The sequence below is a fragment of the Nothoprocta perdicaria genome, unplaced genomic scaffold (genome assembly GCF_003342845.1).
Source record: "Nothoprocta perdicaria isolate Ctin4 unplaced genomic scaffold, notPer1 scaffold_252, whole genome shotgun sequence".
In the NCBI taxonomy this organism is placed as follows: Eukaryota; Metazoa; Chordata; class Aves; order Tinamiformes; family Tinamidae; genus Nothoprocta; species Nothoprocta perdicaria.
Window position 1 is genome coordinate 283,641 of NW_020455480.1, and position 23,355 is coordinate 306,995.

The 23,355-nt window shown below is 65.8% G+C and overlaps 1 protein-coding gene across 4 annotated transcripts in view; it reads left to right on the forward strand.

Annotated features, from left to right (window-relative positions):
* Positions 1 to 23,274, forward strand: part of SIK3 (SIK family kinase 3) — a 24,715-nt gene extending 1,441 nt beyond the window's left edge. The window contains exons 2-24 of one of the 4 annotated variants that reach the window (XM_026040323.1): positions 167 to 230; positions 3,345 to 3,506; positions 5,712 to 5,836; positions 6,329 to 6,452; positions 7,248 to 7,366; positions 7,654 to 7,764; positions 7,929 to 8,072; positions 8,364 to 8,444; positions 8,553 to 8,662; positions 8,844 to 8,997; positions 9,173 to 9,328; positions 9,831 to 9,901; positions 12,835 to 12,978; positions 15,684 to 15,834; positions 16,406 to 16,531; positions 16,714 to 16,799; positions 17,468 to 17,577; positions 18,012 to 18,369; positions 18,853 to 19,760; positions 21,762 to 21,925; positions 22,317 to 22,449; positions 22,626 to 22,793; positions 23,064 to 23,274. In XM_026040323.1, coding sequence (XP_025896108.1) covers positions 167 to 230; positions 3,345 to 3,506; positions 5,712 to 5,836; positions 6,329 to 6,452; positions 7,248 to 7,366; positions 7,654 to 7,764; positions 7,929 to 8,072; positions 8,364 to 8,444; positions 8,553 to 8,662; positions 8,844 to 8,997; positions 9,173 to 9,328; positions 9,831 to 9,901; positions 12,835 to 12,978; positions 15,684 to 15,834; positions 16,406 to 16,531; positions 16,714 to 16,799; positions 17,468 to 17,577; positions 18,012 to 18,369; positions 18,853 to 19,760; positions 21,762 to 21,925; positions 22,317 to 22,449; positions 22,626 to 22,777 — 3,753 coding nt within the window. In that variant the 3' untranslated portion in view covers positions 22,778 to 22,793; positions 23,064 to 23,274. The remainder of the gene's footprint in view (positions 1 to 166; positions 231 to 3,344; positions 3,507 to 5,711; positions 5,837 to 6,328; positions 6,453 to 7,247; positions 7,367 to 7,653; positions 7,765 to 7,928; positions 8,073 to 8,363; positions 8,445 to 8,552; positions 8,663 to 8,843; positions 8,998 to 9,172; positions 9,329 to 9,830; positions 9,902 to 12,834; positions 12,979 to 15,683; positions 15,835 to 16,405; positions 16,532 to 16,713; positions 16,800 to 17,467; positions 17,578 to 18,011; positions 18,370 to 18,852; positions 19,761 to 21,761; positions 21,926 to 22,316; positions 22,450 to 22,625; positions 22,794 to 23,063) is intronic. The other 3 variants (XM_026040322.1, XM_026040324.1, XM_026040325.1) reach the window with 3 other exon arrangements.
* Positions 23,275 to 23,355: the final 81 nt, after the last annotated feature.

Below are 23,355 nucleotides of genomic sequence, written 5' to 3' on the forward strand. Positions count from 1 at the left end.
GAGAGGCGGCGCCGGGCCCCTTCGCGGCGCGAGGCACGGTGCCCACGGTGCCCTCCGCCCGCCGGGCCCACCGCAGAGCGCTGCGCCTTGCCCCACACGGCCCCGCACCACACCAACTCGCCACACCAAGTCCCCTTAGCTGTCCCTTTTCCGTCCTTGTGTCCAGGTTATGGAGACGGAGAGGATGATTTATCTCGTGACAGAGTACGCCAGCGGAGGGGAAATATTTGGTAAGTACACTTACGGCATTCCTTAATCAGATAATGTACCTGGGCTGGCACGGTTAGCAGCAAATAGCTGGCCCGCCCTCCCGTGTCCGCAGGGRTGCCCTTCAGCCCGTCAGGCTGCGGGCGCAGAGGCACAGCGCCCCTCGGGGACCCGGAGCCAAGCGCTCTCCTCTCCGTGCCCGTACGGCATGGCAGCGTGCAGGGCCTGGGAGCCTGCAGGGAGAGCGGCTGCCCTCTGATAGACGTGGAAGCTCCTGGAGCCCCAGATTGAGGGCAAGGCGGCTAGAGAGAGGCAGGTGCCGCTGAACGGCACTGGGTCTCCCCTTGCTGGCACTGTCGCTCGCTGCACTTTCCCTTTGCGCCGTGTTCCTGGCTCTGYGCTCCGCTGCTTCCTCCGCACCGTCCCTGCAGCTTCTGCTCCCCTCCTGCTCCTGCTCCTGCTCCTGCCCTGAGAAAGCTGCAGCTGGAGGAAGCAGGAGGCAGCGGGGTTTGCAAAGTGGCGACAAATGTGGTTCATCCAGCCGAGGTGTTCAGTTGCKCTCTGCAAAGGTAATGGCAGTGCTGGATGCCTGGCAACCCTGCAGACTCGTGAAATTCCTCTCGGCTCGTGGAGCACGTGGTAACTGCAGCGAAGGCAGCTGAGTGTGTGTGCGGAGCTGCTGGCGCGGGGCTGAGGCCTGGCCTGGGTGGGCATAGCTGCAGGAAGCCTGAATCACGCCTCCCTTTTTGTCTCTTCGGTGGCACTTGGCACAGGCTGCGTCTCCTCTCTTAAACGCAGAGCTCTGTGCGAGCTCTCACGCAGAGCTGGGAAGGGCTCGCTTGCTCACAGAAGCAGCCTGCTACGGGGTGGAGAGGAGGCCCTGGCTGCCGGCCGCAGCGCTCTGTGCGGGCTGGCCCGGCTCGGCTCGGCTCGGCGGGGCGGCCGGCGTGCGGTTACGTGGCACGCGGTGACACGGTACGTGGTGGTAGGAGAGCGGCCTCCTCGGTGGGCACGGGAGCACTGGGCCCTGCCGCCGGCCTCCCAAGGCGGAGCACAAGCCTTGGGACAGGACGTGTGCGGGGAGCAAAGGCCTGCACGGCCCTGGCACGATGCACGACCCAAGTGTGCCCCGTGGGACCGGCAAGCCCGCGCTGCCTTTCCGTGCCGAAGGCTCCCTTGCAAGGGAATCCCGGCTGTTTTCCCTGAAGCTCCGCACAAAAGCGTTCCCGGCTGTGACGTCCGCAATTCATGTGCTGCGGAGGGCGCAGCTAGGGTGGCAATTTGAGCTGAAGGACCGAGAGCTCTGCGAGCGACGGAGGCTTGGAGATGGGCACGCGGTGTCGGGCGCCCGTGGCTGCGTTGCACGGCGTGCTCGGGCTCTTGGAGCCGGCTGCTGCCAGGGGAAGCAGCTTCCCGTGGAGCTGGCTGTGCCTGGCAGCGGGGACCAGCCTCGCCGCTGGCCACACTGCTGCCCTGCAGCAGGGAGATGTCGACCGGCGCTTCTGTGCCTCCGCGTGCCTGGCCTGTGCTGCGCTCGTGGCTTGACGTGGGGACCAAGCAGGCGTCGCCTTTGAAACACAGGGTGCTCCTTGCTGCAGGTGTGCAGCGTTGACACTTGCATGTCACGTAGCACTAACGAGCTGCTTGCATTTCAGCTCCTTGCTGCGAGCTCTGCGCGTAGCCCGCCCGCCGCTCCGGCCAGGCTGCAGCCGCCCGCTTGGTGCCGCGCGCCGCCTTCCCTGTCGCAGGGCGGTGAGGATCCCCSGGCCCTGCTGCGCCCAGGCGGGCACCTTGTCCCGGCGGGTGCAGGAGCAGCCACACGGGCTTCGCCCATGGGCTCCCCTGCCCGGCCCCGGCTGCCCTGGGCGCGTGCGGGACGTTTTCTGGGCATGAGGCTCCACTGGCAGGTGTGGGAGAGGGAGCCTCGTCTGGCACAGCGCTTGCGGTCCGGCCTGGGCAGGGGGAGCGGGCTGCTCAGTCAGAGGCTGGCAGCACTGCTTTGATGTATCGAGGTAATTAGTGTTTACTGCAAATCCATTGTGTCACAGGTATTTTAATTAATGGGTGGCTGGGAGAAATACAGCCTCCTGCTGGGGAGCCTTCAGAAGTGATTTGCCCTCCTCGCTCTGGAGAGCAGCTCAGCCTGCAGCCCTGCAGCCCCGGGCGCGTCTCTCAAGTGCCGCAGGGCGCCGGGCTCTGCTTGCGGCGGGACGTGCAGCCGGGCCGCTGCGCTGCTGCATGCGCCGCTGCATGCCGGCGGGACGGGCGCCCTGCTCACCGTGCCCTGCGTGCCTGCAGCCCCGGCCGGCACCGCGACGCGCTGCACCGCGCAGCGAGCGGCCCCCGCGGAGCCCCGGCCCTGCCAGGCTGCCCGCCTGAACGGTGCCGCCGCGCGCGCGGCCCGCCCAGCAGGCTGCAGCGCGCTCTCTTCACCACAGCCCRCGGCTTTCTCCTGTTAAGAGCCCTTATTTTTACGAATATTTCCAAGATTTCYGAGATTTCCGTTTGTAAAGGGCTTACTGCTGTTTCACGCGTTCCTTTGTGGCCTGCTAAGCAGGAGGAYGCTTGTTGTGTCCGTGCTTGAGAGGACGGCTTTCGAGGGAGGCCTGGCYGCCGCCAGCCGCTCCCTTTGGGTGACAGCAGAGATTCTGAGCAAAGCGCTCTGGGGCCCTCACGCTTCTCTAGCAGAGGTGGCTCTGGTTTCCACAAGTGCCTCGCGGAGACAGGGAGAGAATAACGCGCTCCTGCACAGAGGTTCCTGCACCAAGGCAGGAGCAAAGGGGGAGAGAGGGAGTGCGAGTGCCCGGAGTTCCTGCCCGCGTGTGCTGGTTTGCCCGCCGTCGTTGCGGCACTGGGAGTGTTTGTGCAGCTGCCGGCTCCACTGGGGCGCCTCGCTGCCGCTGCAGCGGCCAGGCTGCGTCTCGCCCGCGGGCCTTGCAGAGCTCTGTGCTCTGCCGCGTGTGTTGGGGTGCCCCGCGACAGCTCCCGCCACCAGCCGCGTGCACGCAGCTCCCGGCGCCGGGCAGCCAGGAGCCGCTGGGCGCCCTGGGGCTCCGCAGCGCCGGGCGCAGCGGGCGAGCGGCCGCATCCCCGGGGCAGCCGCGAGCCTCTGCTCTTCCCTCTGCTCCTCTCCGCAGACCACCTGGTGGCCCACGGGCGCATGGCCGAGAAGGAAGCTCGCCGAAAGTTCAAGCAGATAGTGGCTGCTGTCAACTTCTGCCACTGCCGGAACATCGTCCACAGGGATCTGAAGGCAGAAAATCTCCTCCTCGATGCTAACCTTAACATCAAAATAGCAGGTGAGCTCAGAGTAGCGGAGCGGGAGGAAGGCAGCTGCCTTCACAACTTGATAGATGGAGGCATGGGCTGCTTCCAGCTATTCAGAGAGAAGGAAACGCGGAGCAGCTAGAGGAAGCTTTGGCTTTCGGCGTGGCCTGCTGCCCAGAGCCGCCACTGGCAGGCTGGAGGGAGCTTGATTTACGTCTCCCTCCCAGTGGTGCAAAAGAGAAGAAGGAGAAGCAGCCTGTGCTTTGCCGGTAGAGCTGGCGGTGTCAAGGCTGCAGGTTGGCAGCGCGCCAGAGAAGGGCCAGGGCCGGTATCAGCAGTTGCCCTTGCCTGGAGTCCTGCTGCAGTTAGCGAGGGAGGAAGAAGGGGCGAGGGGCAGGCTTTGTGCAGGGAGGGGCGGCCGGCCGGCAGCGTGGCTGCAATGTGCACGCTGGGGCAGCGAGGGCCGCTGGGGGTGCAGGACAGGGCCCTGCCGCCGCCACCGCAGCAGCAGCAGCGCCTTGCGACGGCCCTCGCGTGCCAGCGGCTGTGCGAGCAGCCTCATGCCCCCCGGGACTAACGGGCAAGAGACCCTGAGCTGTGTGGCAAAATAGYGGGCATAGGTGGGAGCTGCGGCGCACCTGCGTTCCTCAGGGATGTCCTCGCGAGTGTGCTGACACTTACGGGAACGCTCGAAAATGCTGGAAACTCTTTTCTTTCCAACCCAAGGAAGTGGGACGTTATTTTCCTTGCAAAGCTCTGCTCCCGGAATGGACTCTGGAAGATAGTTCCCACCCATGCGCGGGTAGTGTTTTCCTTGGCAGGAATTATAGCAGCAATTTGAAATGGGGCCTGGAAAAGCTGATTTGCACTATAGGCTTTTCCAAGCGTCGAGTTCTGTCCCTCCGACTCGTCCGGTACGAGTTGACGGCGGCTCTGCCGTCGCTGCGGGCGCCCAAGCGGCGGGCACGGGGAGCCRCCCCGCGGCGGGCTGTGCTGCACGAGCACCCTGTGGCGCACGGCGTGGCACGGAGCCACTGCCCGCCGCTCGCAGCGGGGCCGCCAGCCCGCGCGGGCGCCTCGCGCCTCCCCGTCACGGCGCGCAGCGGGTCCCGYGAGCCGGGAGCCTCGCGCAGCGAGGCCGGAGCTGCCGGAGCCGCATCCCCCGCGCGCCCGCTCTGCCCCTGCAGCCACCAGGAGAGATGGCTGCTCCACCCGTGGGCCCTGGGACCTGAGCGCTCCGCTCTGGGCGGCTCGGCACTCTCCTCGGCCTGGCGGGTGCCTGGCTGGGCCGGCGCTCAGCGCTCCTGCGCCTTGAGAGGCCTCTGCCCGGTGCCGTGGCCGTGCCAAGTCCTGTGAGCAGTAGCGGGCTCCCTAAAATGCCCCTTCCTGCCTCGCGCCTGCTTGTGGAGCGAGCGCCACGCACTTCGGCTTTAGCAGCCTTTCCTTGGCGAGTGGGGACCCTCCCTGGTGGCAAGACTGCTTCATTACTTAAATAACCCCTTGCCTTGGGGTGCGCTTCTCTCTTGAACTCGGGCCTGCTCAGAACTGGCCCTCATCTCTCTTCCCATTTGGCTCCTGAAGGCTGCTCTTCTCAGCGCACAACACCCCAGGCCAGGTGAGACGCGGGTGCCCCTTGGGAAGCTCGTTGTGTCCGCGAGCAACGCTTTGCGTACAAGCCACCCGGGCGGTTCCGGCTCCCTGTGCACGGGAGAAGCCTGAGTGACGGCGGGGTGCGAGGGGGGCTGCGTGCGGCAGCCGCTTCGCGGTCACAAGCCGCTTGCTGCCCGAAATCCAGCGCGGCTCTCGGCAGTGCCGCCGCGTCCGGCCCCGTGGCGCTGCGGGAGCCGCCCTCGGGGCCGCGGCGCCCGTGCAGCGGCMTGGCACGGCAGAGCAGCGGCGGCGGAGCACAGCGCACCCTTGGCAGGCTCCGGGCTGCGGGCGGGCAGCTGGGCGGGATGGAGTCTGTGCCCGCCGCCTCGCTGAGCTGCACGCGAGGCGCCTGCGCCGCGGGTCGCAGCCCTCACTGGGCTCTGCCTCGCCAGCGAGAGCAAAGCTGCAGCCTTGCTGCGTGGCTGCAGCTCTGCCCTTGCCCTGCTCGTGCCCTCCGGGCTCTGTTGTGCTGCTGTGTGAGTTACAGTTWCGCGTTACGGGGCTGTGCGCGACCGTAGCAGGCGCGGCCGCTTCGACTTCGTCATTCGTTCCTCTGAGCAGTTCTCTTCGTCTCTCTCTGCCGGCAGATTTTGGCTTCAGTAACATCTTCACGCCCGGGCAGCTGCTGAAAACGTGGTGTGGGAGCCCTCCCTACGCGGCCCCCGAGCTCTTTGAGGGCAAGGAGTACGACGGTCCCAAGGTTGACATTTGGGTAGGTGGCGAACCTCGTTTTCTGGCCTTTCATGTGCAGCTTTGTTACGCCGCCKCTCTTTGGCTTTGCTCCCTAAGGAACTCTACCTGTCTCGGAGAAAAGTCCCTCATAGGCAGGGAAGAGGTTTCTCCAAGAACTGCGTAGCCTTCTTAGTGCTGGCTACTGCATCCACCCTTCCCTCGCTGCGCGGTGYCCTGCCTAAAGCTCGAGCAGCCACGAAATGCATTTTAGCTCGGTGTCTCCAAAAACAGCGTTCACTTCAGTGTTGCTGTGGAATGGGGCATTACCCACTGGTGTGCAGCTTGACGTCCTCGAGCTGGACGCGCCAAACTCTTCTTGCGTTAGAGGCTCGAAAGCGGCCKGGGAGGGAGCTGCACTTTGAAGGAGGAGCGGGAGGGCGCTGGGCGCGGCAGCTCGGCGCGGTGCCTCCCGGCGCCACCGGCGGCACCACCATCTGAGGTGCGCGCTGAGGCGGCCTCTCTGTGCCCGCAGAGCCTCGGCGTGGTGCTCTACGTGCTGGTGTGCGGCGCCCTGCCCTTCGACGGGAGCACGCTGCAGAACCTGCGCGCGCGGGTGCTCAGCGGCAAGTTCCGCATTCCCTTCTTCATGTCCACAGGTGGGTGCCGCTTGCCCCTCGCCTCCCCCTCCTCTGCCTCCCGGGACTCCCCTGGTACGGCCCGCGAGTCCGACGCCACGTCAGCAACGTGCCAGCAGGCACTGGGGTTGCTTCTGCTGGTGGTGGTGTGCACCATGAGCGACACTCACGTGCATCTGCCCTCCAGAAGCCCAAGCGTGCTTCTTTAAAGTCCCTCCTTTTGTATGCCCAGCTGTATCAATGTGGCAGCATTGCCGCAAAGATGCACRTGCCCTACATGTGGGGAAGCAGACACGGAGCAGTGATTTGGGCGTGCAGAGCCTTTCCCCGTGCCTGCTGCGGGGGGCCTGGCGGCAGTGTGCCGGCACTGCTCCGCTGTCACAGGCGGAGGAGGCCGAGGGGCTGCCGCTCCGGCAGGAGGCACGTGCCGAGGCGCGGAGCGGTGCCTCCCGGCACCACGCAGCGCCGCGGGAGAGCTGCCGCGTGCCCGGCGGGAAGGGCCTGCTGCGCGCTGCTCCCGGCCGGCGGCCCCTGAGGGCGCAGGTGGCTGCTCGCTGGGCAGCTCCGGAGCCTTGCAGCGCGCACCGGTGCTGCGCGGCGAGCCGAGGGCCGCGCACAGCCTGCCCTCCTCTTCCTCGAGAGCAGGCTAACTGAAAGTGGAAGGCTTTTTTGCAGATGTGCTGTCTTAGTTYCATCTCAGGTTGATGGTTGCTCTGAAAGAGCAAAAGAGCTTTTGCGTCTGCAGCAGCAAGCTGCCTTTTGCGGAAGGCTCGTCCCTCGCTGTGGCCGACTCGCTGTGTTTGCGTTCCTGTACAGAATGTGAGCACTTGATCCGTCACATGCTGGTCCTGGACCCTAGCAAGCGGCTCTCCATGGAGCAGATCTGCAAACACAAGTGGATGAAGCTCGGCGAGCCTGACGCCGACTTTGAGCGGGTGAGCAGCGGAAGGGCTCGCGTGCGAGGGGGACGGCGCGCACATAGCCCGTGGCTTCCCTGGGGCCCTTGGAGGGCTCCTGGCGCGSGGAGCTGCCCGCCCTGTGCTGCGCTCCGTTTCTGTGGCCCCTCCCCGACGCAGCGAGGGCGGCGCAGGGTGCCCCGGACGAGGCCTGTGCCCCCGGTCCCGCCGCTGCCGCCAGCCCGCGCCTGCGCTCGGTCTCTCCAGGAGCTCTGCGCTGGCAGCGCGAGCGCTGACGCTCTGTCTGYCCATCTGCGTTGCTGCAGCTCATAGCCGAGTGCCAGCACCTGAAGACTGAGAGGCAGATGGAGCCACTGAACCAGGATGTGCTGCTGGCCATGGCCGATATGGGGCTGGACAAGGAGCGCACGGTGCAGGTAACGCCGCGGCCGYGGCTCCTCTGCGGGCCCCTTCAGGCCCTGGCCGCGTGTCCCTGTCTGTCCTTCTCCCCGCTGCGSGCGGAGCGGCCTCGGCAGGCCGTGCAGCTTCCTTGTGCCTTGGCACAGGGATCCGAGGCACACGTTCCCCTCTTCCCTTGCAGTCCTTACGAGCCGACGCTTACGATCACTACAGTGCAATATACAGCTTGCTCTGCGACCGTCTCAAGAGGCACAAGAACCTGCGCATTGCAGCGTCCCCGAGCATGCCGCGGACACTGGCCTTCCCCACCTCAGCCAACATGCAGGTAGGGCCCGGCGCTGTAATGTTCTCCCAGCCCTGCCGAGGCAGCCGGTGCCTGGCAGGAGAGAGGCTGAAGTCACCTGAGCTGGGGGGAGATATCTCTATTCCTCATTCTCAGAGGATCTTGAGCATCGAAGGCACTTTGAGAGTTAAGAGTTTAGAGACGTCCTGACTGGCTCCAGGGTTCCTTCCCTGTTCCCAAGTGGGCTCTGCTTGTGTGCCAGGCCTAATCCAGCTGCCTTTGGGGAAGGGCCTGTGAGGTGCACTAACTTTGTCCCTTGATCCCTCTGCTCAGCAGCCAGAACAGGCAGGCAACCCCTTGAACATCAATGTGCCCCAAGTGCAGCTCATCAACCCGGAAAATCAAATAGTGGAGGTGAGGCACTTCCCTTCAGAGCCTTGCAAGTGCTTTCCCTGGCCTTGCAGGGAAGCCTTTTGGATCCGTGTGCTGTATTTGAACTTTTGCAATCCTTTTCCCGCCCAGACTGATGGAACGATGAACTTGGACAGTGACGAAGGGGAAGAGCCCTCGCCCGAAGCTCTTGTCCGCTACCTCTCCATGAGAAGGCACACAGTTGGAGTAGCTGACCCGCGGTTAGTACTGGGCTCTTAGCTTTTGGGGAAAAAGAGGGGCAAATGAGGACTGAAGAGCGGCCTGGCTTCTCTCTGCCACTCTTTGCTGGAGCAGCAAGAAGCCTTTTTGTGAGGGGCAGTTGAGTGCGCTGAGCCCGTGGCTCTTCCTTGCTAAGTCGCCTGTCCGCGTGTGCTTGCGCAGGACGGAAGTCATGGAGGATCTGCAGAAGCTGCTGCCGGGCTTCCCGCGCGTCGCGCCCCAGGCGCCCTTCCTGCAGGTGACCCCCAACGTCAACTTCATGCACAGCGTGCTGCCACGGCAGAACCTGCAGCCCACGGGGCAGCTGGAGTACAAGGTAGGGAGGGACGGGCGCTGCCCGCGGCACCCTGCRCGCTCGGGGCCGCAGCGGGGTGTTGCGCGGGCTCTGGCGCCCGCTCTGGCTGCCGCGTGCCCGCTCACGCCCCGGCTGTGGCCCGGGTTGGGAGAGGAGCCTGTGCCACGTTGGTGAGTGCCCCGTGTGTGCCCCACAGGAGCAGTCCCTGCTGCAGCCCCCCACGCTGCAGCTGCTGAATGGCATGGGCCCTCTGGGACGCCGGGCATCGGACGGCGGCGCCAACATCCAGCTGCACGCGCAGCAGCTGCTGAAGCGGCCCCGGGGCCCCTCTCCGCTCGTGACGATGACGCCGGTACGCAGCGGGAGCAGGGGCCGTCGCGGGGGTGCTCTGCAGCGCCCGCTCCGGGGGCAGCGCGCGGCAGGGCCCACGGGGCACGCTGCCTCCGCCGGCCGCGCGCTCGCTCCGTCCGCTAGCGGCCGAGTGCTCGTGCTCTCCTGGCCGGGGGCGCGCGGGGGGCGCCCTGCCTTGACGAGCCGCTCGGCACCTCGCGCTCGCCGTTGCTTTCCTGCTCTCTGTGCCCAGCACGGAGAAAACGGCAGCATCTGCCTCGGGCTTTAGTGCAGATGGTTTAATCCTTGATGTTTGTGTGTCAAAGAAGTTTCCCGGTGCTGCGCAAAGAGGAGACAATCTTGTGYAGGAGGCAAAGAAAGGTTGGAAGGGTTTCTTGGGCGAGCGGCGTTAGTGCTGCCGAGGAGCCGGCGCGTATCCCTGCGGAAGCCTGTGGGAGGAGGGCAGGGCAGCGTGGCACGGTGGGATGGCGCTCGGGAGCCCACGGCTTCGCTTCTCTCTCCAGGCTGTCCCTGCGGTCACTCCTGTGGACGAGGAGAGCTCCGACGGGGAGCCAGACCAGGAAGCTGTGCAGAGGTAACCCCAGCCTGTTCGCGTTKTGCCCTTACTGCCCTCACAGAGGCGCTCACCCTGTGGTGATGCACGGTTGAATTAAAGCAGGAGGCGACAGTGCTGAGTGCAGGGAAGGCTCCGCAGTTCTTCTGGAGTTGTGGCTGCAGATTCCTGTAGGCAGTTCCTCCTCTGACACTGACTCGTGAAGCTGCACTTGCCCTGAACTACTGTAAGGCAGCGGGGCACTGGGCTGTCCAGAAACTCTGACACTGCTGATTTCCTTTGCTTAGTGTGCACCAGCATGCAATCCAAACTAACCTGCAAAATGAGTGCTAAGAGATTCGCCCCTGGCTGCTGAGTGATGCAGGTAGGCACATCTCATCTGTGGCCTTGGTGGTAAATGCAGCTTCTGTATCAAGACATGCAGTAAACATCCAACTCTGATGCCGTAAACCAAGTGAGCTTGCGGGGAACGTGGGTGGCTGTAGGCTTGTAGGGCTGCCATGTGAGCGGTAGGCTGTAGGGTGAGCTGCTCTGCTGAGGGAAGGGCTGTTGCTGTGGGGCTGGACGCTCGTCCCCGTCGCCTCCTCCCGAGGGGCACTGGGGAGCCCGCGCTGCTGCSTCCGCAAGCACTAACCGCCCTGCTAACGTGCTCCTGGCAGCTCCTGGGGAGCTGCTTTCCTGCTAACCAGCTGGTGCACTATGTGCCGTGGCCTCGACCGGAGCGCGTTCCTGTTCCCTACCCCAGACTTCGTAGGTTGTCTGCCTTTACCCCAGCTCTCAGGAGCAGCTCCTCGGGTTGGGTAGCCTCTGCTCAAGGACTGCATCAGAGAGGAGGGCTGGGAGAGGGGTGCTCGGCAGGCAGCTGGAGCTGGTGGGCCTGGGCCTTGGCACCTCTTCTCCTTCTGGTGTTTCCTTGTGAGCAGTGGGCTGCGCGCGGTGGTGGCCTGGGCAGGGTGTTCCTGTTGTCTGCTTGAGCTTAGGAGAAGGTCCCCGCTGGTGCCGGGGAGAGTTCCCCTCCCGTCCGGCCTTAGAAGGGACACGTGCGTGCGGCAGGGCCCCCCGTGCTTCCTGCGTAGCGCAGAGGCTCTGCCCCGCTGGCAGCACCCTGTGCGCTCGCTGCTCGCCCGCCGCGCGCAGGCTGCTGCAGCGCGCCACGCAGCGCGCGGCCTGTCCTGCCGGCGTTCAGTCTTCCTGACCGTGCGCATCAGAGAAGTCTTTCTGACACTTGGCGAGGAGGCCTGTGCGCATCCTACCTGGCCACGCGTTCCCTTTTCCCGTTCTAAAGCTTCCTTTGCTTGGAGCTGTGAGGCTCACCTGGGAAGATCTCGGAGGCCGTGCGCGACACCGCACGCGGTGCAAGCCCTCCACGCGCTGGGTGCTACCAGAGGGCAGGACTTTGAGCACTCCGGGGTCGCCTGGCTGCTCTCGGCAGCACTACGCTTAACTCCTCTCTYACTGCCTCGTGTTCTCCTTCCACCAGATGGGCCAGCAAAACCCCTGTCCACCTAGTGAGTTACCTTGCTCTCCACCCCTTATGTTGCAACGTGCCACCAGTCATCAAAGGCGAAGGACAAATAATGTTAGCAGGAGGGCCACATGCAAATATTTAGCTACTCAGAACAGTGCTCTGAACGCTCTTCAGGCAGCCTCTGCAGAGCAATTTTTGCCCTGCTTAATTTGACCTTGAAAATAGTGCCGCTTCTTTCCTGTGCTCCAGGGAGCAGTCCCATCTCCTTTGGGCTTTGGGAAACTTCCTTCCACTCAGAACACTGCTATAGCTCCTGATTTGATTGTTCCCTAGAGGTCTGAAATAAAATCATCTTAGCAGACCACAACTGTCAAGCTCTTTGGGAAACTTTCTGCATCTCCCTCAGATGGTCGTTAAGCAGCTAATGGCAGAGGCTYTGGCAGGTTAGCGCTGCGCTACGTACCCTGCCTTCGGTTAACTTCCCACTTTCTGCTTAAGTGGCTGTGGTAGCTGCCCAAGGAAGGCTGCCCTGGAGGTGCCCCCACTTCAGYATTGCTGCCCTGCTCTGCCCCGTAGAGGCAGCGCTGCAGAGAGCCTTCCCAAAAGTGCAAAGGGGAGAATTCCCGCTAGCGTTCCTGGTCCTCGCTGGCCAAGGGGGCTGCTGTAGCTGTGGCCAGAGCTGCCGTTGGGCTGCCTGTTTATAGGCTTGGAACTGGGCTGCCTCAGCTCACAGGGAGCACCTAGCGCCGAGCAGGGCAGGCGCTGGCCGCGGCCCTGCGTGGGGAGCTTGCCGCTCCCCTTGCCCGGCCGCCTGGCCGCTGGGAGCACCGCGGCGGGCAGCGGAGCTGCGGATGCAGGGCAGCACCTGCGAGCGCAGCGCAGCCCCTGCTGCCGGCCTGGGCGCTCCGAGGAGGAGCCCAAGGGCTTCCGCACCGGAGCAGGGACCCGCCTGGCTCTGTTGGGAGGCTGGCTGGGTGCCCTGTGCGTCCAGGGCTCTGCAGCCTCCTCCGCGTGCCCCAGCTGGTGCCTGAGCACCGGCGGGAGCGGAGCTGGAGCCGGGCTGGGACTAGATGGCGCCCTCGGCCTGCTCTGCGCCGCTCCCGGCGCCGAGGGTGGCACCCGTCACCCCGGCGCGCCCTGGCCGCTGCACCTGGGTGCACGGGTCCCGCGGCTCTGCCGYAGCCCCTCGCGTGGCCGCTCTCACTAGGGCTGCCCTGGCTCACGGCGCCRGGGGAGGCCCCGGCGTGCTTCCCGGGGGAAACGCGGCGTTCCTGCCTTTCTTCCCGAGGCTGCCGTGAGCAGGCAGGCAGCTGAAGTGCCCGGTGTGCCCTAAGCGCCACGGSTGCCGTGGCCTCGGAGGCCCAGGCGCATCCCCAGGTGCCCCCGGCTGCCGGCGCCGCAGCTGGCCTCCTCCCTCCTTCCTATCGCTCCCTGTTTCGGAGTGCTCCAGCCAGTCTCTTATAAAATGTGCTCCTGCTTGTTGCAGATACTTGGCAAATAGGTCAAAAAGACACACTCTGGCAATGACCAACCCTACAGCTGAAATCCCTCCAGACTTGCAGAGGCAGCTAGGACAGCAGTCCTTCCGACCCCGGGCCTGGGCTCCGCACCTGGCACCCGATCAGCACCGGTGAGTAGTGGCACCGGCCGCTCGGGCAGCTTTGCGCCAGGACTCCTGCTCAGATGCCGCCTGCAGCGGAGCGCTGAGGACGTCCCGCTTGGCAGGGAGGGGTGAGGAGGAGGAGGAGGAAGGAGTGTAAGGAGCAGAGCTGCAGAGCAGAGGCTCCTGTGAGCGTGCTGGGGCCGCCGCGTTGCTGGGCTCACGCCCAGGAACTGGTGCAGGGGCSAGAATCGGCTGCCTCTTCCCCTCCAGTCCCGCTTCGGGGGCTGCAGGTGACTTACCAGAATGGCTGCCAGCCCTCAAGGCTGGGCAACAAGCTWCTCAGCCTAGAGGAGAGCTCTTTACCCGCTTTATAGGTGTTAATCCTGTAGTAAATAGCTACGTTTCTATAGTACATCTTGAATTTAGATGCAGGGGAAAGACTTCGCAAAGAGTCATCTATGCCAGAGCTTAAAATCCTCACTGTTCTGCACCAGAGTTGTGTGTTTTCACTGCAAAGTCTCCCTGCAGAGCTCCTCAAGAGTCATTTCATTCCTCATCTGCACCCCTGAAGGGAATGATGTGGGGCCGGGAGACTGTCACCGAGTCTGGGCCTGGGGGAGCTGCTGCAGATTGGACCGAAATGCGCTCCSCAGCTGGGCGCGGGGGGCCGGCCTCGAGAGCGCTGTTGTTTGACAGAGCCGCTGGCAGAGCAGCAAACTGGAGACACTAATGCCACAGAGAGAGCCGCAAGCCTGCACTCGAGAGCTCGCCCTTTGCTGAGGGTGCCGAGCAGCCGCACACCACAGAGGTTGCTGCTCGCTGCTCGCGGCCGGCGAGCCTGGGTCCGCGTTCCTGTGAAATCCCCCGGCCAGCTCGCGCGGGCCAGCTTGACAAAGCGCTTTTTATTGTAGCCAGATACCTGCTGAGCTGAGCACTGATGTAATCAGCAGAGACAGGTGAACTCTGAGCAGACCGAGACAGTGTTAGTGCCACGCTGGAACTCTGCRAGAGCCAAGATAAGCGCCTGCATACCCTGCAGTTACTCCCGCATGCACATGCTTGGGGGATGGGAAGAGCAGGAGGGGAAAGAGATTTCTAAAGTCACAGGAAAAGCTTGATAGCCCTAAAAGTGCAGCTTGACAAAAAAAACGGGCATGCTGCGTCCTACTGTAAGGATTGCTTCCAATAGTACAGGTAAGCTGGGTTACTCGTGTGTCGCAAGAATCGATTTATGTTTTTCCCCAGAGTGTTAAAGCCAGCCCGTAAGTGCCCCTGGGSCCCTCTGCCCCTGGGCCTGCAGTGCCGTGGCAGCTGGCGGGGCCGTGTCTGGCCGGGGGCCCGCGAGGTGCCGGGCACGGGCTGCAGAGCCCGCGGCAGGCTGCGTCGGCGCCCAAGCCCAGCTCGCCTCTCGGACGGCTCGTGCCTTCCGTGCCAGCAGCGAGCCTGTTGGACRCCACCTTCCTGCCCGCTGAGCCAGCTTGGGTATGAGAAGGCAGCACAAAGTGGACTGAAGTGCAGCAGGCAGCGCTGCTCTGCCCGGCCAGCCGCTGGGAGCTGCAGCCTMGATTGTCTCCCTGGCTCCTGCCGCCAGCAGCGAGAGCGCAGATCAGAGGGGTCAGCATGATGCACGGGGCGGTGTCGAAGGGCAGTGCCTCTGTCCCCAGAAGAAAGTTGCGTGTGATCTGCAGAAGCTGAAGTGCCCTCTGGAAAGCCGGGCGCGGGGACAGAAACCGAAGGCAACACCCTGGCAATGCTCCAGCATCGCTCACCTTCTGATAAGGGGGAACTCGCTTTGCTGCTTGGCACAGGCCGCCGTGCTCAGGGCAGCTGCGGCACCCATTCAGCTGCTGCCAGGGACTGGCGCCAGGGTGGCAGGGGGCACCGCGGAAACCTGCGCTCCGAGMGCCGCTCACGGGAGGCCACTCTTGCCTCCCCTGCCGCTCGAGGGGTTGTACAGACCGAGTTTGCCCAGAAACCGTGACGGTGCAGGCAGAGACTCCATGCCGTCGGTGCAGGGCACGCTTCCTTACGCGTGCAGGGCGAGTTGCCCTTGCTAATGCAGAGGAGTGCAGCTCGGAGGCGGGAGGGAGCCTGCTGCGTGGGTGCCCTAATGGGCAGCCCTGCTCTCGGAGGGCGGCCCCGGGAAAAAAGGCAGCGCACGTTTTGGCTGTTACACTGAGGGAGCAACCTCCGAGCTCCTGCTTCCCAACCGCCAGCTTTGGAAGAGAGTCTGGGACTGCTGAGGGACTGGTAGGGATCCRGCAGCAGCAGCAACGTAGGGCCCAAGCCGGCAGGTTTTCTCTAGCCGCAGAGAGCGTTGGCGTGGGGAGAGGCGGTTTCAGCCTGTGGGTTGCGAGGGGCACTCGGGGCGCTCGTGAGCCGACGGGCTGAGGAAGGCACTCGGTCACTCTATATTTGGCCAGTGCTGAGCGGTTTCTCCAGGCCTTTTCCATCCGAGGGATGGCTGCCTWGGGATAGACAAGTCATTGCTTGTCGCTCATGTCATTTGTTGTGGAGTCATCTCCAGCCTGTGGTCACCTCGGTGTGTGCAGGCACGAGGGCTCCGTGGAGACTCTGTGCCCGGTTCCCGGTGGCGATGGCGCTTTCGTGCTAGGTTTCCTCTGGGGAGTGGGCAGGTAGACCTCGGCAGGGCCGCCAGGAACTGAAGGTGTGGGCAGCGCCGCGGCCGGTTTCTCGGCTGGCCTCGCTAACRCAGCTCCGCGTGTGTTCAGCTCTGTTTACAAGGACTCAAATACCCTGCACCTCCCCACCGAGCGCTTCTCCCCGGTTCGCCGCTTTTCTGATGGTGCTGCCAGCATCCAGGCTTTCAAAGCCCACCTGGAGAAGATGGGCAATAACAGTAGCATCAAACAGCTTCAACAGGTAAGAGAGACRCTGCAGGAGCCTTTGCGAGGGCTTTCGTGGTCTCCCGCTTACTGCGTTGAGAAGCAAAGGGTGATATCTCGGMCCCTCACGGGGCTCAGCGGTGCCCATGCGGCCCACGCCGCTGCCCAAGGGCGGCTGCCGTGCCCCACGTCCCTGCCGGCAGCAGCAGCACGTCCCACGTCCTTTGCTGCTGTGTTTTGGAGGAGACTGTGTGCTATTCCCTAGGCAGCCGGGCCTTGTCTTGTCAAGGGCCTGAGCTGCACATGGCCCGGGAGGGGACTTTCACCCGGCAGCCCCGGGGAAGCACGAGATGCTCGTCTCCCCTGGAGGTTGTTGCGGTTAGAGCCTGCCTTGTGAGGGAATGGAATGGCCCCGGTGTGGCGTGCCGCACGGACGGCTCTGCTCCGTTGTGTAAGGATAAGGACGGAGCCTAGCTGGGCTATTACACACCTGACTACCCCAAATTAAGTGGATTAGGGTTTCCTCTGTGCCTGTGTGAGGCAGGCGCGGCGAGCCTGCTGGGCACGGAAGGCTCACCCTGGGGCCGTGCTGCATCGCTTCCTTGCAGGAGTGCGAGCAGCTGCAGAAGATGTACGGTGGGCACATGGACGAGAGGACGCTGGAGAAGACGCAGCAGCAGCACATGTTGTACCAGCAAGAGCAGCACCATCAGATTCTGCATCAGCAGATGCAGGTATGGCAGCTGGGGGCAGGCCGTGTCTGCACAGCTGCAGTGACAGCGAGAGCTGCAGGCAGGGACTGCCTGGCTGGGGAATCCGCATGTATCCTGCTGCCTCCGTGTAGCTTGCTTTCTCTGAACGCACCAGGTGAGCAGTAGGGGTCACAGATACTTCTCTTTTCTGGTACCCGGCTCAGGACTGTATCCGGCCGCCTCAGCCATCTCCACCTTTGCAAGCCCCGTGTGAAAACCAGCCCGCTCTGCTCACTCACCAGCTTCAGAGGTAAAGAGGTGGTTCTGGCACCGCTCTGGGGAAGGGSCTTTTCTCTTACTGCGGCCCAGCARAGAGCCGAAGGCCTGGGAGAGTGGCCGGGCCAGTTCCCAGGGGCACGTGCCTTTGCCTGGGCCGGCCCTTCAGCTGGCCTCGCTCCAAAGGATTTTTGAAAGAAGCAGAAATGTGCTTTGAAGGCAAAAAGAGTAACTGAGATAAGATAAGTGGGTGTTTTTGCCTTTTGACCAGCTTGAAAACGTTAGCTTGAGCAAGTTAGCTTCCCTGCTGTCTTGGGCTGGGAGCTCTCTGGCCCTCTCGAAGCTCCGCAGGCTTTTCCCGCGGGGCAGCAGTCTTGTTTTCATGTGCCTGGCCTCGCGGGGGAGGCTGCCTACACTGGTGGAACAGGGCGAGGAGGGTTGTGCTGCAGGCCCCAGTGGTTCGGGAAGGGGGAGAGCTTGTGGGTCCTTGTGCCAGGGTCTGCCTCTGGCCGCTGGGACATCCGTGCTCCCTGCGCGGCTGAGGAAGTGTAGGTGGCCCTCGGAATAGAGACCACGGTGGAAGAAGCCTGGGATGCCAAGCAAGGGCTGGCTCTAGAGGAGGGCAGCAGGGCAGCGTTCGGTGGGGGCTGCCGCCCTCGCGGGGAGCTGCGCGGTGCTGAGAGGTGCTGCTTCCTCGCGCAGGTTGCGGATCCAGCCGTCCAGCCCGCCGCCGAGCCACCCGAGTAACCACCTCTTCAGGCAGCCGAGCAGCAGCCCGCCGCCCGGCAGCAGCGGCGTGCTGCAGCCGCACGGTGAGCAGCCCCGCTGCAGCTCCTCGCTGAGCCCCCCGGGCCGCAGCGGCTTCCCGCGCGCTGTGCTCCCTGTGTGGCGGCTCTCGGCTCGACAGCGAGGCCGGGCTGCCGTTATCGAGAGCTCGCAGGGATCCGCCGCCTGGAATGTGTTTGTTACGTCTTGTGTCATAAGATCCCCGCTTATCAGTGCCGGGGCCGGGGAGGAAGGGATTTATGCAAATTGCTGTAAGCTCCGCTTTGTTTCCCCTTGCCGGCGCGGGGCTCTGGCCGCGGTGACCTTTGCGCGCTGGCGCAGCACGAGGAGGCGGCRGAGCCGCTGCGCTCGCCGCCCGTGTCGAGGCCCTGGCACTCGCGGTGCCCGCAGCCGCTCGGGGCGGGCAGGGCTCGCTCGCTCGCAGCGTCGCCGCGGGCGCTGAGGCCGGTGTTCCCCGTAGGTGCAGCCTCGCAGGCCCCGTTCCAAGGGATGCCGTCCCACAGCGCGCTCTTCCCGCAGTCTGGTAACTGTTCCCCTCCGCCCGCCATGGGGCTGCCGTGCCTGGGCCTGCAGCAGCAACCGCAGCCTCAGCAGGTCACCATCCAGGTGCAGGAGCCCGGCGACATGGTCAGCAGCAGCCTGCTGCCCGGGGCGCCCGTGGCGGGGCAGGGCATGGCCCCCCACTCGCGGGGCATGGCGGTGAGCCCCGGCGCCAGCCAGATGCAGATGCAGCAGCGCGCCAGCCTCATGGCCTCCCTCACGTACAGCCACAGGCAGCTGTCCAAGCAGCTCAGCGCTGACAGCGCCGAGTCGCACAGGTAAGGGCGGCAGCCCTGGCACCAGCGGGCACAGGGGAGGGGAGCCGGGCGCGCTGCAGCCCCAGCTGCCGTCCTGCTGGGCACCTGCTGCCAGGTGCCATCAGCCCCTGCCCCGGCAGCGCTCTGGGCCCCGAGCAGGGGCTCGGCAGCCTCCGTGGRCACGTGGGCCGCGGCTCAGGCTTCGCCAGGAGGCTCGTGCCAGCCCTGCCTCGTGCCAGGCTCCCCCGGGGTAACAGGCAAGCATGGCCGAAGCAGAGGGGTGCCTCTGCGCCAAACAGCAGCTTCTTTCGACCCCGTTGTCCCCATCAGGGGCAACGTCCCTGCGTCCCCGGGCAGCTGCGGCCRGGCTGCAGCAGCTCACGCTCCCCACGAGTCCCTGGCAGCCTGTGAGACGCCCGCCGGCTCCTCGGGGCGGCGCGGGGCAGGGCGCCCGCCTCGGCCTGCCGCGCCGCGCGCGCTCACGCCTCTCTGTGTTCTCCGCAGCCTCGGTGTGAACAGGTATCCCCCCACTAACTACGACCAGGTGCACTTACATCCCCACCTGTTCCCGGAGCAGCCCCGCGCTTCCCCGAGCGGCTACAGCCCGGCGGCCGCCGCCGCCTTTCCCGCGGCGCAGCAGGGCCTCAAGGTGCCGCAGCTGGAGCAGTTCCCCGCGTTCCCTCCGACCGCGCAGCCGCCGCAGCCRCCGCCGCCGCCGCCGCAGCAGCACTACACCGCGTCGGCCCTGCAGCAAGCCCTGCTGTCCCCGACGCCTCCCGACTACAGCCGACACCAGCAGGTACCGCACATCCTCCAGGGACTGCTTTCGCCCCGGCACTCGCTCACCGGGCACACGGACATGCGGCTGCCCCAGGCAGAATTTGCACAGCTCATCAAGCGGCGCCAGCAGCAGCAGCAGCAGCAGCAGCAGCCGGAATTCCAAGAGCTGTTCAGGCACATGAGTCAAGGGGATGCTGGGAACATGGGCGCCAGCTTGGGACAGAGCCTCTCGGAGCGCCAGTCGTTGCCTTTGCCTTACCCGGGCGCTGACACGTACCATCCCCAAGGCAGCCCCCAGCACCTCCTCAAAATCAGGGCGCACGAATGTATGCAGCAGGTAGCCGCGCCAGCGCCGCCGCACGGCTACGGACACCAGCCCGCCCTGTTCCACTCGGAGAGCATGGAGGAGGAGGACTGTGCGTGCGARGGCGCCAGGGACAGCTTTGCAGACAGTAAGAATCCCAACACTTTGACCAAAGGTTGCCACGAAGGCGCCGTGCTCGTGGGCGCAGCAGGGCCCGGGGACGCAGACTGTGTGCTGGGGGGCGCCGGGCGYGCGCAGGAGCTGGCGCCGCAGCAGTACCGGCAGCAGCCCGCGGCCGCCTTCGCCCGCGCCAGGGCGCCCAGCAGAGGTAAGGTCCGTGCCGCCACGCGTCGGGGCGGGCGCCGGAGCCGCTGCTCGGCCACAGCCCCTGTGCCCTGCAGAGAGCTGCGCCGCTGCCGGCCGCCGGCTGCAGCCCCGGTCCGCGGGCACATGCTGTCCGCCCGGCCGGCCTTGGCTGCGGAGCGCCCGGGCGGCCGGCGCGAGGACGCGGCTGGCAGGGAGCCGCGCGAGGGCACCGCGGCCGCCCAGCGCCACAAGTCTCTCCCGGCTGCCGAGGCCGAGCCTTTCGKGACGTGCTCCCCGCTGCAGCCTTCTGCAGGTCTTTTCGGGCTCTGGCCTCAACTTCCCTACTGTGCTTGCCGCACAGGAGGCAAAACCTGCGCCGGGTGCAGCAGCCGTGGAGCTGCCTTTTCCACTGCGGCGCAAGCTCGTGGCATAAGGCGGGAAGCAGGGCAAGATGAGCTCCCTGAGAAAGGGCAAGGTGGAGGGAAGTCACCAGGCAGGTCCCTGCYGGGGCGCCGGTGGTGCTAGGGTGAGTTGTGCAGCGGTGGAGGACTTTAGCCTGCAAGACTTTGGAAATGAGCGCGAGCAAGTCAATGTTTACAAGTGGAGTTGTGCAAGCCCTCCTCGCAGGGGCTCTCTGGAGGGCCCACGKGCTCAGCTATGTCCGGAGCGGCGACTGCCCAGACTCTCCTCCTGCTTTTAATAAGGCGCCTGGAACGCGCGCTGCGCTTTTGGCTTCCCCGCGGCCGGAACGCGCAAGCAGCCTCGCTGCCCTTCTCCACCATGCGGTCCCCTGCRAACCCTGCGGCAGTGGCCGTAGCGCGCGTGGGCTGCGTGACCCGCGTGCTCCGGGGCCAGGGGCGCTGTGTGCAGCGCCGCGAGGCGCCCGAGGAGACTTCGGGGCASGGCCACGTGGTGCGGGGCTGCCGGCCTCCCTGCGGGCCCCACAGCGGCCCTTGCCGCGTGCCCGGAGAGCGGCCCGCAGCAGCCGGGTGCCCGGGACAGCGACGGCCGGGCCCTGCCGCGCGGGGCCCCGAGGGGCTGCGCTGGGGCGGCCGCAGCGCCACGGGGGCGGCACTTCCCCCTGCCCTCCCGCGCCGCTCTGTTTTCCAGCGAGCCTCGCGTTCGCTGGCTTGCCTTTTCCAGGAAAGCTGAGACGGTAACCGAACGTAACCTTGCGGTTGTGCAAAGCAAGGGAAAGGCCAGCTGTGCTGCGGGTTTCCTCCCAAAGCCCTTCTCGCAATGCAGCACTATCTGTGCGGAGGGGGAACGTCCCCACGGGGACGGGCGCGTGAGCTGACGTGTCGAGGACTTTTGCTGGCCTTGCAAGTCATGCTCYGATGGCAGGGCCGGCCGCGGAGGTTGAGGTGCTCGGGGAGCCGCGTCCTCGCAGCCGTGCGCCCGGGCAGGTCGCGGGCTGGCGTGGGGGGATCGTGCCCCCGCTGCCCGGTTTGGGGTGCGGGGCAGGCGCCGGCAGCGCCCCGCGTCCCCGGGCGGTGCTGGCGGCCGCGCGCGGCCTCGTGCCGCGGGGCAGGCGCCGGGGCCCACTGGGCACGGGCGGGACGCTGTGCTGCGTCAGGCAGAGCAGCGTGTCCTCGGTGACGCCGCGGCTCACTCGATAGGAACGCAGCCTTTACCCCGGGACGCGGGAGCTGGCGCTGCCGCTGGACTTTGCCAGGCAGCCGCCCGCGGACTCCGTGGCCRCGCTGCGGCCGGGCACGCAGCAGCCAGCTGATAAGGGCAAGGCCCGGCGGCCCCCGCAGCAAGGAAGGCTGCCTTGCTGCACGCGCCCAGCGGCCCTGCCGGCCGGCCCTGCCTGGGGCTGGGGACCCCGCTGCCTCCCCTCGGGGCCCCGGCGCGAGCTGCAGCTCTAGGGGAGCGGGCGGCGGGCAAGGGGTGCCCCGTGTGTGGGGGGCAACAGCCCAAGGGCAGCGGGGGTGGCCAGGCGACCTCGCGGCTGGCGCGTGAGACGGGCCACGGCGCCTGCACGTTAACTGTCCCTTGTCTCTCTCGTCCGCCTTGGAAGAGTCCGTCGTAGGGAGCTGCTTGGACAGGAGCTCTCCCRGACAAGCGATGCAGGTGCCCGACCACAACGGCTTGGGCTACGCGGCGCGCCCCGCGGCCGGCGAGCACCCGCGGCCCAGGACCCTGCAGAGACATCACACCATCCAGAACAGTGATGATGCCTACGTACGTTTGGGGAGGCTCTGCCCGGCGGGGCACAGTGCAGCGCTTGCCAGAGGCCTGGGGTGGGAGCGGGGTGCCCCGTGCGGGCCGTGGGGCACGGTGCCGAGGATGCCCGGCTTGCTCCTGGCTCCCGCTCCCCCTGCGCTCCGTGCTGCGGCTCCSACGCGCCTCGCGGGACAGGGGCTCTGTCTCGGTACTGGCGCGTGGGTCTGCCCGGGTGTGGGGTCATCCCGGCCGCCCTCGCCTGCGAGGCGCTCGTGGCGGAGCTTCAGCCGCCCCCGGGGACCCTTCGCGGTCGCACCTGGGAGTCCCCAGCGAAGACGTGCGGAGCCCGGCGGGCGCAGCAGGCTGCTCCTGCGCAGGCCCCTTCCAGCCGCGGCCCTTGTGCCCGCAGGTGCAGCTGGACACCTTGCCCGGGATGAGCCTCATGGCGGGGAAGGCGCTCAGCTCCGCTCGCATGTCAGACGCCGTGCTCAGCCAGGCGTCGCTCATGGCCAGCCAGCAGCTGCGCGACCGGGACGGCGACGGTAGGGAGCCCGGGCGCGGGGCACGGGCACATGGCAGGACGCTCGGCGGAGGCRCGGGCGCCCTCGGCCACTCACGGTGCCCGGGGCACCGCTCAGCCGTGGCCGGAGCCGCTTCTGCGAGAGCTCTTCCTCGCCAGGCCTGTGCGCGGGCGCCGACGCTCCCTTGGCTCTTGCAGAGTGCGGGGACGCTTTGGAAGGCCAGGAGCACCTGGGCGACGGCAGCCAGCACCTGGGCACCTCATGCTACCCGGCGACGTGTCTCACGGACGTGCTGCTGAGCTACAAGCACCCGGAGGTGCCCTTCGGGATGGAGCAGGCCGGCGTGTAGCGAGGAGGGGTGAGTGGTGAGTGCCCGGCCGGGCCCCTCCTGCCCCGTCAGCTGCCTCTAATCTGGGCACCAGCCACGGGAAGCGCCTGGCAGCTGCTGCCCGCGTGGCTGTCGCCTGTGGTCACCCGGGGCCAGCGCCGCTTCCTCTATTTTGCTGCCCTTCTATTCTGGGGCGGCGGAGCTGCTGGCTCTGCTGGCACGGAGGGCTGGGGAAGGGCTGGGGAACCAGAATCGCCCGCCCGCGCTGCCCCCTGACACGTCTCTGCCTCCTCTCTCTCTCTTGCAGGTTTTCTGTACAGCTTTGAAGCGAAAAGGTCCATTTTAAACCAACAGTATCTAGCAGCATTGCGCCAAATTGCCGTAGTATTTCTGACTAACTGGAATACCATGGCCCCTTTCCTCATAATCAGTTCATGCAGTGTGCTGTTCCCTTGGGTTCTTTACTTTTTGCCATATCTGCCTGTAAGTCGAGCTGTCGCAGACACCACCCGAGCAGCGAGTCGCCCCGGCCCAGAGGAGGCCCGGAGCCCGCGGGGGGCTCACGCGGGCAGCGCAGCGCAGCGCAGGGCGGGCACGCG